This window comes from Nelumbo nucifera, chromosome 2 (genome assembly GCF_055504915.1).
Source record: "Nelumbo nucifera cultivar China Antique chromosome 2, China Antique-T2T, whole genome shotgun sequence".
NCBI lineage: Eukaryota > Viridiplantae > Streptophyta > Magnoliopsida > Proteales > Nelumbonaceae > Nelumbo > Nelumbo nucifera.
Genome location: NC_142650.1, coordinates 16,409,415 through 16,426,907, shown reverse-complemented (window position 1 = coordinate 16,426,907; position 17,493 = coordinate 16,409,415). Strand labels below are relative to the sequence as shown.

Here is a 17,493-nt window from a genome sequence, read left to right as displayed (position 1 = left end):
TGAATCCCTAGATTCCGTAATGCTCTAATAGTCTGATGCTCTCCGCGTTGAACTCTGACTTGGCCACCCTTTCCCAAATCAGTTCATAAATATTACAGGCTAGTGTTTAGCTCATTATCTCATACCAGAAGGTAACCAGCTGATTTGTGACTACAATTGAATCTAATGAATTCATCCCCGCCGTCCAACCAAGTAGAAACATAGGCAGATTCTAACCTAACAATAAAAATTAGCCGTTTGAGCCAAATATATTTATTTCATAAATCTCTGCCCTGTATACGAACTCAAATATAAAGCAAAACAAAAAAGAACATGTATTTGGCACCGGATTATTTCACGAACGTTCCATTTCTGCGGATGTGTCAAGTACGTTGCATTAGCATTTAAACGGAATGGACAAGAAAATCACATTTGGCAATCTTATTTTTTAAAAAAGAAAAATATTTTTATAATAATTAGATTTAGAGTTTGAGAAAGTAGAAATTTTTTAAATCACCTAGGTGATCTTGAATCGCTTAGTAACATTGCATATTAAAATTTGAAAAAAATCTGAGGGATTGTTCTTTTTTTGGATTTTGAGAGGGGGGAAAGTTGGTCAATGGGATTTTGGTTCTCACTTATCAAAAATCTCATGTTCCTTTTTCAAATTTATATGGGGGGATCACTTACACGGGCAAGTGATAGGGGGAAATTGTCAACACTTGAATGGGATAAAAATGCCCCTTTTAATAATTAATTTTTATGATTAAAATGGTCATTATCACATTTACATGAGAAATTAAATAACATAGGTAAATGCACTTGTCCGGATAAGTATTTTTCAGAAAAAACTTATACAGATAACTACATTTACCCAAATATTTAACTTACGAAAAAACGATTATCTCTTTTGAGATGTCACATAATTGACTTTATAAATATTATAATATTAAGTCAAATCACTTTAAATGCTCAATCATTCTGTATCCGAATTTTTTCTGTATTAAATAAAAATACAAATAAAACACTTAAAAATCGGGTCCACTTGTAACAGAACGCTTGTCAAACTCTCCGGCAAACACCCACCAAAATGCAGGAATTCGAATGGGAGTTCTTGAACAAACAAACAACCTGTTAATACTGTTGATAAGGAGTTGGTCTGATATCATATAGACCCAACTGACAAGTGACAATAGGGCCCGTAATAATCTAGCGGTCCTAATGCCACTCTTGCGGAGTCTTGCCTAGTTTCTTACATGTTGCAGTAGTTGTAAGGTAGCGATTTCCCTATTCTACAGTGCTATTCGTACTACGTGGTAAATTATGATTTGGCCGCGCCAATTCTGTGTGGGCACGGTATCGAGAGTTTCGACGAGGTTTTTGGGTATGAATTTTGACGAGGTGAAGATCAGTAAAATCTCTAATATGGCCAATTACGATATACCACGTCACGTACGTACACGTGGGACGTGCTTTCAGAATAATTTGAAGTATCATGATTGGCCCAGCATCCTCCGGTCGCCGTATAGCATTCAAACACATCATAATTGCCAATTACAGTAATGTTGTCGACATACCTGCCGCAGACTAGGACACGTGTCCCACGACACTTTAGATAGAGAGAAGGGAGAATATCGACGCAAGACACAAACCTGATGATGTCAGAGTCGTCGGACCGGAAAAAGACAAACGTGTTTTAAAAGTAGGTTGAAGTTCACCGAAAAGCCCCCGAGAATTGTATAATTTCCAATTTTGTTTCCGAAGGAAAAGGTGGTCAGAAGATCTCAAAACTCAAAAAGATCTCCAACATTTAAGTAGCAAGGAGGGGGCTATCAATGCATTTATTCGCAAGTTGTGTGGAAAGAAAGCAAATGAACCAAGAAAAAGGGTTTTTCAGTTTTTCTTTTCTCCTTTCTGTCTTTCTTTTGGACCGTTGGAGGGTGACAGCTTATAAATTATAATAATGTCCATATTCATTTTAGTCATGTCACCGTTATTGCTTAAGGCAGTAACTTTACTCTATCACGCTGACCCATCGATCAATAATACTATAGTCATCATCAAGCGGCTGTGATGTACTTATATTGTGGGCCCACTTCCATGGTGGGCCGTACCTGCTGATGCAACCCTTTACGTACTTCCTTATCATGATATCAAGGATTCATAATCCCTGTTTGATGGAAAATGCCAAGGGGTTCGACCTTGAGTGGAATGGCCAGTGGGCCTCACGTGCATCCTGTTATTTTGTTTGAAAGAAAAACACAGAAATAATAGCTAGAAAAAAAATATTTTAGTCAACTTTGTAAAAGACAAACGAAACCTACAAAAACTCGAGTGGCAAACCAATTTGTATAGGTATTTTCGTCAATGCATCTGTGAAAAGGACAATTTAGTCAATAAACGTGCCAGACGCAATTTAGTTGTGTATTAGTAAAATTCAAGTAATTAGAGAATTACGCTAACTATGAGTTCTCTTCTTTAAATTAAGGTTTACGGCACCTAATTAAACTATTTTCAGTAAGACATCCAAAAAAGTTTGAAATTAAAAAACGGATAGTCTTATTGTCTTAAGGGCAATTTGGTCAAATGAAATATATTTTTGGTAAAGATGCAAAACTCAAAGGCCACTGTGCGAATATATAAATAAGAAGAGAGGGAGGGAGTTTTTCTTGAGAAACAGAAATCTTTGTTTCGTTTCTTTCGTGCTGTTTGTTTTGTTTTATCAATACCTTCTCTTTCACCTGGGGAACGAGATCATTCGCACGCAACGGCAAAGAAACCTCTCTCGTGGCCATGGATTTCGGAACCTGTATTTAGAAATTCACAAAGCGAACAAAAAAAAAATCAAAGAAAAAAGAAATAGAAACGACGGTTCTCAAGACGCCATTACCGCTATTTTACAAGCTTCAATTCTCTCTGTTCTGGTTATTATCATTTTGTTCTTCACTGTCCCCGTTGTTACCGGTCTTTTGGGTCCATGGAGACCGGTGGAGGAAACCCCAGCAATGGAAGTCCGACTATCTACGGACCCATGACGAGACGTAGAGTGGCTGATTTCATGGACGCAGAAAAATCCAACATTTCGGAATTTCCAGACGGAGAAGACAATACCAATTCTGGTAACGGTGGGTGCCACGACCACTCCCACCCCCACCACCACCCTGTGATCCGGTATTTGTTGGTTCGTCAGGGATTGTTTTTTCTGCCGGAACCTTTGCTGCTTACCATGGGGAGTGTGGCTCTATGGATGGTTTCGATGGCGCAATATTTCAAATCAGGGAAGAACTTGGGTCGTCGTGTTTTGCTCATGCTGATGTGTTTGGCGGTATTTTCGGTTTTTCTGAAGTTCTCGTTGATGAGTAGCCACATGGAGATGAATAGTAAGAGAACAGAGAATGAGCTTTTGATTCTTCAGACAGTTAAGGAGGACTGGACAATGGCCCAGAAGGCCGTCGCCGAGATTGAGACCGGCGACTCTGGTGTCTCAAAACGTGCGTTGAATCAATATCCGGTAAGATAAGATTTCAAGTTCTGCTCTTTTTCCCAGGCAACTGAATTTTTGTTCTTGGCGCTAAAAAGGGTGTATTGGGATTTTTCAGGGGTATTGGGACCTGTTTTGCTTTGTTTTTGGTTGTAGATTCTGAAAGTTTTCATTACTTTTTAAGATTTTCTTCGATTTCTGAGTCTTTTTTTCTTCTAAAATGCACCCTGATTTAATCTTTATACTCGTTTTCCAATGGTGATTATAACCATCAAGAACTTGCGATCCAATTCTCTTTTGGAATTCTTTCTCTGTTTTTCCTCTTTTATATATTTGTAAAATATACATTGATTCTGGGATTTGACAACAATTCCAGCAAAGCAGTTACGTTTATCTGATTAAGTTTGACAATATACAACCGTATAAATCTTCTTTTTATTCCCTTCTGTGTGTTACACCCATCTGCTTATGTCTGTTTTCCTTAAGTACTACGCTCAGCTCAGAACAACAATATCTTATATTGGTTAACTGTCTCAACTTCTGACTTTGGTCTGTTTTCCTTATGTCTGTGTTTGGACGGACAGTTCTTAGCCTATTGAAATAGGATTAAATTTGTCTCCCCGTAGTTCCCTGTTTTTTTTTTTTTTCCATGATTGGGTTTCTGTTTTACATCTCTGAAATTTTACTGGGATGGTTTTTCTTTAATGGATTCCTTAAAGTCCTGTAAGGTCCTAATAAAATTGGGGCATTGGTTATTCATTAACTTCGATTGCAGTGCTGAAAGACATTTTTGTAATTTTTATCCGGGATTCTTGTTGTACAGATTCCTGAAGTTTGGATGAAACCAAACAGTGATAATTATTATCAGTGCATTAATCGATCAAAGAATCAAATAAGTACGTTTCTTAATGTTCCTCAAGCTTCTGTATTGTCGAGCTCTGCTATCTATAGTTGTTTCTTATCTCATTTCTGCAAATCTTTATTTAGGGAGTTCACCCCATACGAATGGCTATATCTTAGTTCACGCCAATGGTGGTCTGAATCAGATGAGGACAGGAGTAAGTATTCTCATTTTACAGATTTTATGATAAATTATATTTTATTTCTCTCTTTGTAATTCTTGCTGGTTCCATTTCCTGTTCACAGATCATCTTACCTTCCTCTGTCTCAACCAAATGCAGATATGCGATATGGTCGCAGTCGCAAACCTCATGAATGCCACTTTGGTTCTTCCTTCACTGGACCACGACTCCTTTTGGACAGATCCAAGGTAGAAATTATGGGTTTCAATTTGGTTTTCATAGAACGGAAAAAACTAGAATTTATAGGACTTCTTCCTACTGGTCTTCTCAGTGGTTTCAAAGATATTTTCAATTGGAGGCACTTCATGGAAGTCCTGAAAGATGACGTTCAGATAATAGAATCTCTGCCACCTCGTTATGCAGCTATTAAGCCTCTTCTGAAGGCCCCAGTTTCCTGGTCTAAGGTTAATAGTCAAAACACTTTAATATTATAAAGAGAATGTTCAATTCCCAATTTTCTCCGTTGCAACAACTGCTTGTTTGAAATTCTGCAGCCTGGTTACTACAGAGGAGATATGGTGGCATTGCTGAAGCGGCACAAAGTGATGAAGTTCACACACACTGATTCTAGACTTGCCAACAATGGCCTCTCGAGTTCAATCCAGAGGCTTCGATGCAGAGCAAATTACAGGGCACTCCGGTACGCAAGTGAGATTGAGGATCTTGGGAAGAAATTGGTGGAGAGGCTTAGGAATGAAAGCAACCCATATATTGCGCTCCATTTAAGGTATCTATCCATCCATGGATATCATCTCTGTTAGATAATTATCCCCATTAACAAAGCTAATGTTAACTTAATTGCAGATATGAAAAAGACATGCTTGCATTCACAGGGTGCAGTCACAACCTGACTGAGAGTGAAGCTGAGGAGCTACGGATTATGAGGCACAGAGTCAAGCATTGGAAGGAAAAGGAGATCAATAGCAAAGAGCGGAGGCTCCAGGGGGGATGCCCCATGTCCCCAAGGGAGGCCGCTTTATTCCTCAAGGCCTTGGGTTATCCTTCTACCACAAAAATCTATATAGTTGCAGGGGAGATCTTCGGTAGCAACAGCATTTCTGCACTCCGTTCCGAGTTCCCAAATGTTTTCTCCCACACAACTCTAGCAACAGACGAGGAGCTGGAGCCATTCAAGCAGTTTCAGAATCGCCTGGCTGCGTTGGACTACATTGTGGCACTCGAGAGTGATGTCTTTGTTTACACCTATGATGGGAATATGGCCAAGGCAGTGCAGGGCCATAGGAGGTTTGAAGGATTTCGGAAGACTATCAACCCTGACAGGTATCTATCTAACCTAACGCAATAGTCTGATGCAGAAAACGAAAACTATTTTTTTTTCTTCTCTTCTTCAAAAGACACTAAAAGTATGAAGCCCTGATCGATGGGCTGATGTTTTCTATCAATTTCATTCTTTCAGACAAAATTTTGTGAGACTGATTGATCAAATGGACATGGGTATGATGTCTTGGGAAGAGTTCTCCTCAGAGGTGAAGAGGTTGCATTCTAATAGGATTGGAGCACCATATCCAAGACAGGTGGGGGAGACCCCCAGACTTGAGGAGAACTTCTACGCAAATCCTTTTCCTGGGTGTGTCTGTCAAAAGTCAGAGTTGCAGATCAGAGACCAGAAAATGTTGTATTTAAAAAAACAAAGATCTGCTGTGCAAAGATAGAACTCTTTTTCTTCCTTGAAGGAGATGATTAGTGCTGTAAAGTATGCGACACCCATTCTGCAGGGGCTCATGTAAAGAAATGTTTTTAGCCCAGTCGGCAGATTATGGTAGCAGATGAGTTTTGCACTCAACGATAGGGATCCTGAGCCCTGAGGCTCCTAAAGCTATCCCCTGTGCTCTAAAAGCTGAGGAAGACCAGCATAGCTTTCTGCGAGGAAGCCTTGAGCAGGGAGGATGGCATGGTTCTTTTTGAAAGACCAGTCTCAGGCACACAAGCATCTTCCCATCAAACATGCAGTATGATGAAACAATAGAAGAAAATCATTCCATACATCTTATTGCAGTCATAGTTTTTTTTTTTTTTCTTGGGATCATCATTCTTCTTTATATTCATTTTGATCACTTCTCTTCCATTGGTTTTGAAATGCAATGGCCTAATTGGGCTTTTATTGTTGATTCAAAAATTCAAATAATGTAGTATCTGCTAAAAATCAAGAGAAGAACGAGAACCCTCTTTTCTGTTTGTGTCCATTGAAGTTTCTATTCTTTGGTTATTGAGTCCTATATATGAAAACTTGCCTAGCTAACTTCTAGCTAGTTACTTCAGCCTCTGTCCTGTGTCTTCACAAGTACTATCGAATTGTATAACAAGACATGTTGGATGCTCACAAGTCGCAACAAAACTTCTCACTCGAATTAATTAACCAAAGTCTAATGGGATGGTGGGATGGTGGGATGGTGGATTGGTGGGTGGGGCGGGCCTAGTCCAGATTAGACTAGTGTCTGCCACTCCATTCCCAATTAGAAGTGTTAGGTATTTCTGCTGAAAATCTGATGAAAAAGGTTCAAGGGGTGCTTTTCTTTTTTTCTTTTTTTTTTTCAATTTAGAAGGCTTCAAAAATGTCTTTTATCTTTACGTGTGTGTGTGTACCGACCCTGTCTTCTTTAATCTTATATTGTTAGTGAGCTAATACTTGAAACATTTTCTTTCATTTATCTTTTAAGCCCCTTTATCCGGTTTTCATGTGATGTTGTATTTATTTTTCACCAATCGCCATGCTCATTCTTCGAGCTTTGAGCTTGGGACTCGGGAGTCTCTAGACAGTGTTTCTCGGCCTAAACGGGCTTCAGCTATTATTTGAAACAGACATTTTGAAAAAAAAAAAAAAAACAAAAACTTTTTTTTTAGTATTTGGCTTGTAACATTCAATTAAAATGGCTTTTTTTTCAAACGTGAAAAACTAAATGAAGGCCGTTGGCTTTTTTTTCAAACGATTTTTTAACTAGCTTTTGGTTTTCCCAATGTAAAAACAAAAAGGTTATGGGTTAAACCATCAAGGCTCTATTTGTTTGCTGCAGTACAAATTTCATTTGCACTGGCACAAATGTATAGGATCAGAATTATATTTCTGGTTTATTATTGTTGCAGGTCTTACTTTGTTTTGCTTGTTTGATATAGTAAAATTGGGAAAAAAATGACAGGGTTCTCCACCTTAAATGAGAGAGTGAAAGCAGAATGAAGATTGTCATCTTTTCTCAGTTTGGGAAGAGTGCAAATACAAGAATTAAAAATACCATATATAAGAAGTTTTACGCTGAGTATATTTGTGTATGTGTTTGTACTCTTCCCAAACTGAGCCATGGAAGAACTAAACCATAGTCATAAACGAACACATGAAAATTTAAACTAAATGCAAATTGCTTTGGATTTATACGGCAAACAAAATGAGTATCGGCCAAGAATCGAAGTATTAATACATATCATACAATAAGTATTAATTTTTTGCATAACCGATACATGAAATACTAGTAATTAGGGACTAGGGAGTATATAAATGTCGGAGTTTTAGGGGTCCATTTGGTTCACAGTTGAAATCAGAATGATTTCTTCCTATAGTTTGTTAGTTTATACAAGAATCCGAGTTGGAATTAGAATCAACTGGAATAAGACCTCATTCCCAAGAGAGGGGAAAGGGAATGGTCTGTCCCTCAAATGAGAGAATGCGATGTCAGTCCATCAGGAATGGGAATAGAATTCTAATTCCACCCAACCAAACGATTGAAATCAGAATAACTCCAATTCCAAACCTATATTCCCATGAACCAAACGGGCTGTAAGGTTATTAGGAAGTATCAATTTTTAGAATAGGCTACTAAGACTTGGAGAGTATTGATCCTTCGAATCAGGCAATAGGCAAAAAAGCAGTACTTTGAACCTTGACCTTGGCTCAAAATTCCAATTTCAATAATATTTCAAAATCATCAGACTTGGAATTCAGACATTTCTAAGATATGACCCTATATTTCTAACTCGTGTGATGATATTTTATGAAGCTTGAAAGTTGTAAAATCTAAACTGAAGGTAAAAGACCTTTTTTGTGCTACGCTGACTCTGAACCAAACCAACCTCCACCTTCCACTCTTGGTGCTTGTAAAAAAGTGTGGACTAGTATTCGTCGTGCCATCATAGCTTGATGGGTTACTAGTGATTACTGTGAGCAATAAATAATACCTCATCTACCATCTACCAAAAAAGCTATTGAATTGAGAGCTTATATATATAGAATCTGTTTAGACTAATCAAGAGTGATGACTGTTGGGTTGACTGGAGGATGAGACTTGAGATTGGAGATGGAGCCTTCCAACAACAACAGTTAATTGGTGCTCCACTAAATTAATTTGTCATATGTCAACACAGCTGAATAAGCCACCTGGTCCAACGCCGGAGGCCCCAGTAATTGACCATTTTGTTTTGGTGGACTCCGTAAGTCCTCCCAACTGATTGTGGAGACCGGATCTGTTCTTTACACAGGGTTTCTCACACGCACATCCTATTATGTATTGGGAATATCTTCCGTATTTATAAGTTATTATATACGGGAAATGTTTCCAATCCATGGTGGATGTGTCTGTGAGGCGCCCCTGTGTGAGGAGCAGATCCCGTTCCTTGATTGTGGTCTAGTAGCATTGGAGTTCATATCCCAATCTTATATTAGGAATATCTTCCAATAACAAGTATGGAAGATGATAAGATATTGAGAGATGTTTTCAATATAAGATCGGGATGTGTTATGGGGCATTGTGGGGCACAGATGTGAACTCGTAGCATTGACCACCCATGAACGCCTAAGACGTCGCTTTCAGGCAAAAAAACTTGGTTAGTGGACCGGTTAGGAGGAGAGTACTTGGTGGATAGAACATAGGAAGTCATCCTCATTTTCTTGATTAGGACTTGGTTAATCCTCTTTTTTTTTTAGTATTATAATATATATGTAATGTTAATGGCATTGCTTCAACCTAAACTTTGATTCGGAGGTGCTAATTAATATATTCAAAGGTAGAGAGACATTTAAGATCAATGCAATGGTGCCTACTGCCTAGTGCAATTTAACCAAGCTTCTGGCTTCCAAGTCAAGCTCTCGTTGAATGGTTTCTCCTTTATATAATGCAACTTTGGTGTCTTTATTACTATATAATTTGCCTTGAATTTATGTTTCGACCACTGTGTGTGTATTTTTTTCCCTCTGTTAGGAGACAATTGCTACTTGGTTTATTTAGGTTATGTTTGGTTGGATAGACATAAAGTGGAGGGAAATTTCTTAACAATTTTTGTGAAATAGTTTAGATTGTGTTTGGTTGCAATATAAATAAATTTGCACTGATGCAAAATTATTACAGTACATAAAGTAAATTAAGACATAAAGAAAAATAAAGTAAAATCCAAAACAAAATTAAACAAGAATTTGCATTTTTTTGCATTTACACTCCTATACAATTGTACTAGTGCAAATAAATTTGCACTGCATTAACTTTCAGTTTCTTTCTTATTTCCTATCGAACCAAACACGGCCTCTTATCTATTACGTGTGCATTATCATTTAATTCCATATTTGCTTAAGTTTCATGTTCAGACCACCATTATTTTGCTCCATTTGTTTTCCTCTCCAATATACTCTCACTCCTGATCTTTGCTCAACTAGTACATAAACTTATAAAGTGCCTTTTTGGGAGGGTATTCATACAGTAGCTTCTGGCTTTGTGAGGTAGGTATCGCACAGACAGCCTAGAAGTTATGTTTGTTAGAAATCCGAAAAGCACTAATATGCTTTCATTCAGCCAAGAAAATAGCTTTCCATTGAAGCTTGTTTTAGTAGCTTCTTCAAAGTGGTCAAGTGAAAGCAGTTTAATGAAAGCTGAAGTCCTCTCAAATAGGTTCACTTGAAAATTTAGAGAATCAAATTTGTCCGATTTGGATGAAGTAGACACGAAGTTATAAGTACATTCAATGAGCACTTGAAAATTTTTTTTGACGCTTGTCCCTTAAAATATCCTCCCCCACCTTTAAAAAAGATTAATACCCACGTTTGACAGTTATCAAAATATTTATCAAATGCTCATTTAACATGTTTACTTTGATGTGCTTACTAAATCCGGTCCAAATTCGGGGCTTTTACACTATGAATCTTTTGTGAGGTGGGCCCTAATTAGAAACTCTGTGAACCAAATTTGATCATGCAATCGTTTAGTTGGCTCTCACTCGAAGCCTCTTTTAAGTAGCTTCTTCAATGAAGTTGAACCCAAATTAGTTGGCTCTCACTAGAAATTGGTGATACAATAAGGCCCCGTTTGGCATCACTCCCCAAATTGATTCTGGGATTCTTTAGATTAGAATCTCCAGAAGTGTGAAATTTGCTCCCCAGAATCTCATTCGTTTTTGGATGAGAAATTCGCTCCGAATACGGGATTCTCCAAAGTGAAATTTTTTCACTTCTGAGATTCCTAATTCTTGCAATCTCCAATTCTCACTATGTCCTTAATGAAACAACGAACACGTGCACATTTTACCCCAAATACATGAATTTCATTGAACAAAGTCCTAAAAGCGTTAGAAATCTGGCCTCCAACGTCTTTCTTCTACCCAGAGATCTGGCCTCACAAGTACTTACATTTGTGTACTTCTCAACCAGGTTTCTTCTCTTCGTTTGTTCCTTTCCAAAACAGTCTCTGTGAAATGATAGTAGATTTGAACTTCTCAAAGTTTCCCTCTGCAACGAGCTCCGTTTGAAAGGTAAGGGTGTCTTCTTTGTTTTCCTCACAAATATTCTTTGTGAAATCTGCTCGAACACTCCCTCTTCTTCGTTTTCCCTCTTCAACGAGCTCTGTTTGATCTGTTAACAATGAGTTTTCTGATATTGAACCACTAGACGGCAGCATAAAATCTGGGCATATTATCCATAACAGAGGACACAGATTTGTCTCCCTCCTCATATTACAGTCGTCTCTTTAAATGGGGTTAGGTAGTCTGAACAATTCTCATTCTTCATCATTGTCGATGAAGAGCTTGCTGGGTCTTGTTAGAATCCATGTTAATCGTAGCATTAATCCTGTATTGGGGGTCACCACCTTTTGTAAAATTATACAATGGGGTTGGGTAGTTTGCGCTAGCCTAAATCTGGAGGGGTGTCAGGCACATTCATCTTGTACACCATTTCCATGTTTTTTACATAATAATGTTCTGCTTTTACCAGTAAAATAAAGGAGCTTGTATTTGAGGTTAGATTTCAAACTTCTTCAAAGATTTTTTTGATCAATAACTTCCTAGAAGATTCAATGACTAGAAGAAGGTAAATATAGACTCTTTATATGATTGGGATGCCATCAATTCTACATGTCATCCACATACTAGGTGATTGTCTGACAATTTTCCTTTATCAATCACTATTAAAAATTACCATCATTATGTTTTCAAATTCATTAAACACAAGAAGAAGTCATCATTCATGATAAGTGCAACAAAACCAGGAGGGATCAGATTTTTGCAATCATGTGGGTGTTGCATGATCACACCTTGTTGGGCATTTTTTTTATTAATCATGTGTCATTCTAATTTTAAAATGAAATGTGTTAACATGTGAACCTCTCTCCTTTTTTATATGTATTTGACAATGATGTAAACGAATAGAGTGCAGTGTAACTCCATTTGAACTTATAATTATTAGTATTGGCATGGTTTTGTCTATCAAAGATCAAAGAATTGATTCAAAGAAATTGGTTGCTGCCTAACGTGATTTTATTTTTGAGAAACAAGAATTTGACAACTGTGCTAAACAGGACTACTGATTCCCATGATGAAAATTCTCAAAATCCATCCTTTTTTGAAAGAATTCTGAGTGAAAATCCTTAGAATTGATGCCAAACGGGCCTAAGGAAATGGAAAGTCCAAGCACCATGGATAGGCAGCATCATAATTCCCCAGGAAAATAGAAATTTCTCCAAAGCAAGAAAAAAATAAGGAAATTTTTTCACCATCAAATGCATAAAAATCATTGTGACAAAAGGGAGGTTTTCGTTGAATTCTTTAAAAATTTAGGGGAGGATTTTGTTAAAGAGAAACTAAAGGGGAGGTTTTTATGATTGTCAAAAACTTTAGGAGAGGTTTTTATGATTGTCAAAACCTTTAGGGGAGGTTTTTGTATTTTACCCTTTCTTTTAAGATAATCATTTCACTTAATCCTAATTAGAAAGACTAAAACCTTAATAACATTATTTTATGTTTTTTAAAAATTTTATTCTTCATCTCCTTTATGTTGTTTGCCACCCAAGAACCTATCATAAGTCATAACTCATAATAAACTATTATCATTTCTAACACTAGTTTGTTTTGAATTTTGTACTATAAGAACAAAAAAATAACATCAACAAACAAATACTAATGAAACATAGGATTAAAATATATGTAATAAAAGTTGAGTTAAGATCTAAAATCAAGAAATTCTAAGGTTTTTAAGGATGGGAAGAAAGTTGAGTTGGGCCCAACCCAACCCGAAATTGACTTTGGGTTGGGTTAAGGTTGAAGGAATTTAGTTAGGATTAGGGTTGGGTTGATCGGGTTAAAGGTCAGGTTGGATTAGGGTTAGGGTTGGATTAGGATTGGCCTCAACCCGACCTAACCCAACCCGACTTGCAGCCCTAATCGATAGCCAAGATAGATGATAAAACACAAGGTAATCAAGATGCCAAAAACCTGGTAAAAATGAAGGGGTGCGCATCTTCTAAATAAGAGCCTTTCTGAAGCCACAAACGGAAGTATTTATTAACACCTTGATCGTGATAAAGGTGCACAAATGAAAACTGAGTTTCACTGATTTCTAAATTCCCAATAAGGGATTTCAAATCTCTAAATAAAGGTATCTCAAAAAAGGGAAAAAAAAACACTGCCTTCTAATTTCTAAGGATTTCAAATCAATTAACACATTTAACTATACAAAATATTAAAGTGGGCTGCACTCGTACATTTTCCTATACAACATATCAATGTAGCTCCTATCTACAGTTTTACACATTGACATATGTGATCATCACCTATGGGCCCCATATAATTATTCATCACATAAATACAAATGATTATTTCAATACATGAAATTAGTTTAATATGAATTCTTCTTTTGAGAAATACTTCGTTACAAACAATCCAATTCATGTAATTACAAAAAAAAGAAAAATTTATGGTTTGCTCCCCGCCCCCACCAAAAAAATATTGATTTTTTGAATGTATTGTCCCAAACCCCATCTGTACTATAATACCCCCTTGAATTGTGATAGATTCCCCCACCTATTATTGTCCCTAATGTATAAACTCATAAAATTTTCCGAAGTTGAGAAAAAAACACTAAAATTGAATAAAATGGTTATTGAATTGGAACCAATTCATAAGCGCCGATAGCCAAGAGTGCCAAATCTGGAACACGATCATTAGATTGAATCAACACTGCGCAAGAGGTCCCACAATCATGTTGCAGCCACTAAGAATGTTGAATGTTTTGGTTTGGTTTCCTCACGCTGCAGCTATTGAGTGCAGAAATGGAAGAGTGATGACTAATAACAGATTGCTTTAGGTCTTATTTTACTTCATTTGTATTGCAGTCAAATGAAACAAGGTAAAATTTGAATTAAACAATTATTATTCAGACTTTGCGCCCAAATCATTTGCACTACCATAGTTTTACAAAGCAATAATATCATAGGACAATCATAAATAGTAGTATATCATATGCAAACAAAGGTTCAGGCCATGCTACAAAGCAAAATGATAGATTTCAGATCTGGAAAATTTAACTCATAGTAGCAAATTCATGATGGAGTCACGAGAAATTTCAGATTTGATTGCTCAATTAAACAATAGAATATATCTATCATATGCAAACAAAGCAAGATTCACACCATTCTACAAAGCAAAAATTATAAGTCATTCTACAGAGCAAAAATGGTAGGTTTCAGGTTTGAAAATTTGAACTTATAGCAAATTCATGATGGAATTGCATGAGAAATTTCAGATTTGAAAAGCAATTAATAGTACTACTTCTTAAATGCAAACAAAGCAAGACCCAAACTATATAACAGAGCAAAATGGGAGAAAATTCAGATTTGATTCAAGAACATTTCTTTCCTTCTCCTTCAGTTTTCTTCTAATTGTATATTTATAGTCGCTGATATTTTTACTTTTGTTTAAACTTGCATGGTTTAATCACAGTTAAGGCTGCAAGTTTTGAAGTTTTTGAAATGCACAAGGCACCAATTATAAATTGTAAGAGAAAAGCATATAAAGGATTCATCACTTTCATTATCTCTCTTCTAGTTTGTCTGCATAGGAAGCCTCTAATTTATCACATCCATAGGTTTACCAGCTTTAAAGGGTGATGAGTATTAAGCCTAGATATGGTTACAATCTCTTAGACAAAGTATTAGTTTCATTACGGACTCAAAAATTAAGACATGGAATTGACTATTAACCAAGAGTGATAGGTAAATAGATAAATAGAAACAGTTTTAAGCCTTTAATGGAAACCAAAAATTCCTGAAAATTTCAAACCACCAAAATTTTAACAATATTCAAATCAATCCCGTGAGATAACAGGTAAAAGTGTTTATCCATTGCTCCAACTTCATGGACTCATTTCAGAATAGGCTATGTAAACTCTTATTATGGATACCAGTTCAGAAGTTTTTTAACTCCAAGAAAATTTTACATACTCGGTAGAATAGAAAAACATTTGATACATCGTTCAAAATGACATACACTGGGTCCAATATTTTTTTTTTGAGAAAATTTAACCAGAATTTACTAAGAAAAAGAGGGGGAACAAGGGGAGATTGTGTTCACACCAAATTTAGCTAGGCCATCTGCAGTATGATTGTGTTCCCTAGGAATCCAAACTAAATTAACATTCAAACAATCCAAAGAATCCCAAGCTTCAGTCAGATATGATTCAGTCTCCAAGCCCCCCCCCCCTCTTTGTCTCTTAACCATTATATCGTATTTGCTGAATCACCTGCAATGATCAAATTCTGAATTCCCAAATTTTTTATTATCCTGATTCTGGTGAGAGCAGCCATCACTTCAGCCTTTGTGGAGTCAGCCCAGCCGATTGGACCACTAAAAGTCCAGCATATATTGCCCCTTTCTTCCCTTACTGTACCTCAATACCAGCAAGACCAGGATTATCTAAGGCACAACCATCAAAGTTAAGTGTTATCACTCCTTCACTGATGGGTACGGGATGCCTCAAGGATGTTTGTTGGGGATGAGGGAGAAAAAGAAAGGGGTGAACATCTCTGAAAAGATCATTGACTGAAAGTCCTTTGAACAGAACTGAATTCACCGTCCAAAGGATGCAAAGGTAGGTAATATCTGAGATTAATCCTCCAAGGTTCTGCTTTTATTGTCAAAGAGGCAATTGTTTCTTTCATCTCAAACACCCTACAACACTGCATGTAGCATTGATTGCCAAAAGACTTAATCCCTTTTGCTTAGCCCTGTTCCTTGCCACTGGTTCAATGTGTCCATAATGTGTTTTGGAAAAGCCCAGCTATAACCTACCATTTTCAAGAAGTGGGACCATATCCTTTGGGTGAAACTGCAGTGAAGAAGGATGTGATCTGCAGATTCACCCTTGCTGAGGCATAAAATCCAAACATGAGGAGATATGGAGCAGCGTCTTCCCAAAAGTTTTTTCTGTAGGAGATCACAAGTATTAACTTTCTAGGGACAAGCTTCCCAAACAAAGAAGAAAATTCTTGAAGGGATGTGGCTACACCAGATTTTAAAGCTGGAACTATGTTCTGTGAACTAGTCTGATGTGGCAGAAACAAGTTTCACCAAAATTTTAACGCTTGAAGTTTAAATAGGAACCTGGTTTTGGACAGTGGAAACAAGTTTAAAAAGGAATTTCAATATGAAGATTCATTCCATCATTCTAGTTATTAACTAACCTGTTAATCTGGAGATCATTTTGATGAAATTGTTCTACAAATTGCCCTCTTCTGCATTCTGCAAACATTCATTTTGACAAAATTCAACTAAAAATAAGAAGCAAACTAAAAATTGTTCCACAAGCAAATCAGGAGATCACATCGCTATCAAATGATGGAGATCATACCTGGTTTTAAATCGGATTTCCCAGCTTCAGACAGAGAAAGTGAGAGAGAGGGGAGGGTCAGATCTGAAAGGAACCGAGGTACAAGTAGAAGTTTGGATCAAAGAAGAAAGAAAAAACTTAAGGGGAAAAAAAGGAAGAAGAGGAAGGAGGACTACATACCTGGTGCAGATTCATTTAGCCTAGCCGAGGTACCAGGACTACATACCTGGTACGAGTAGAGGTTTGGATCTGAAAGGATTTTTTGAATGCCCTTTCTCAAACAAAAAGATCCATATGCTCAAAAGACCTGAAGCTTTCAGATTTAAGACAAATCTGAGCTTTCTCAATCTTTTCGGCTTCCTGTCTTTTGGTTACCAAACGAAAAAGCTCAAAATCAGGTCTTCTAAGCTTTAAAAAGCTTGAAAGACCACTTACAAAGATTTGCCAAACGCCCCGTAAATCTTTGGCATTTCTTTTAACACAAAGCCACAAACTACAAAGAGGCCACTCTCGGACTCAACCCATGTTGCCACACATGTCAGCCCAAGGAGTATGTACCCTTCCAAAAGCAGTTTCTGATTTCTTCCCCACAAATAAAGCCATGATCAGAGCATGAAAATCTTGGGCATTTCTGCTTAACATTTTGAAGGGCGTGAATTCTACTAGGGGTGCAAATGGATTGGATCATGATCCAATCCGAGATCCAATTCTATTTGGTCGAATTCGGATCACCCCTGTTCAGATCGGATTCGGATCAACCCCCCCCCCAATCCAATCCAACCCGAGAAGATCTGATCCGATATATATTATATACTTATAAATATATAATGCATATATATATATATATGTTATTTATTTATTTA

The 17,493-nt window shown here is 37.0% G+C and overlaps 1 protein-coding gene across 1 annotated transcript; it reads left to right on the top strand.

Annotated features, from left to right (window-relative positions):
* The first annotated feature begins 2,656 nt into the window (after window positions 1-2,656).
* Window positions 2,657-6,814, top strand: LOC104597034 (O-fucosyltransferase 19-like). The gene is made up of 8 exons (XM_010258421.3): window positions 2,657-3,490; window positions 4,284-4,356; window positions 4,448-4,518; window positions 4,642-4,730; window positions 4,814-4,946; window positions 5,037-5,269; window positions 5,347-5,823; window positions 5,960-6,814. The coding sequence occupies exons 1-8, from the start codon at window positions 2,957-2,959 to the stop codon at window positions 6,213-6,215; spliced, it is 1,866 nt and encodes a 621-aa protein (XP_010256723.1). The 5' UTR covers window positions 2,657-2,956; the 3' UTR covers window positions 6,216-6,814.
* The last annotated feature ends 10,679 nt before the right edge of the window (window positions 6,815-17,493 follow it).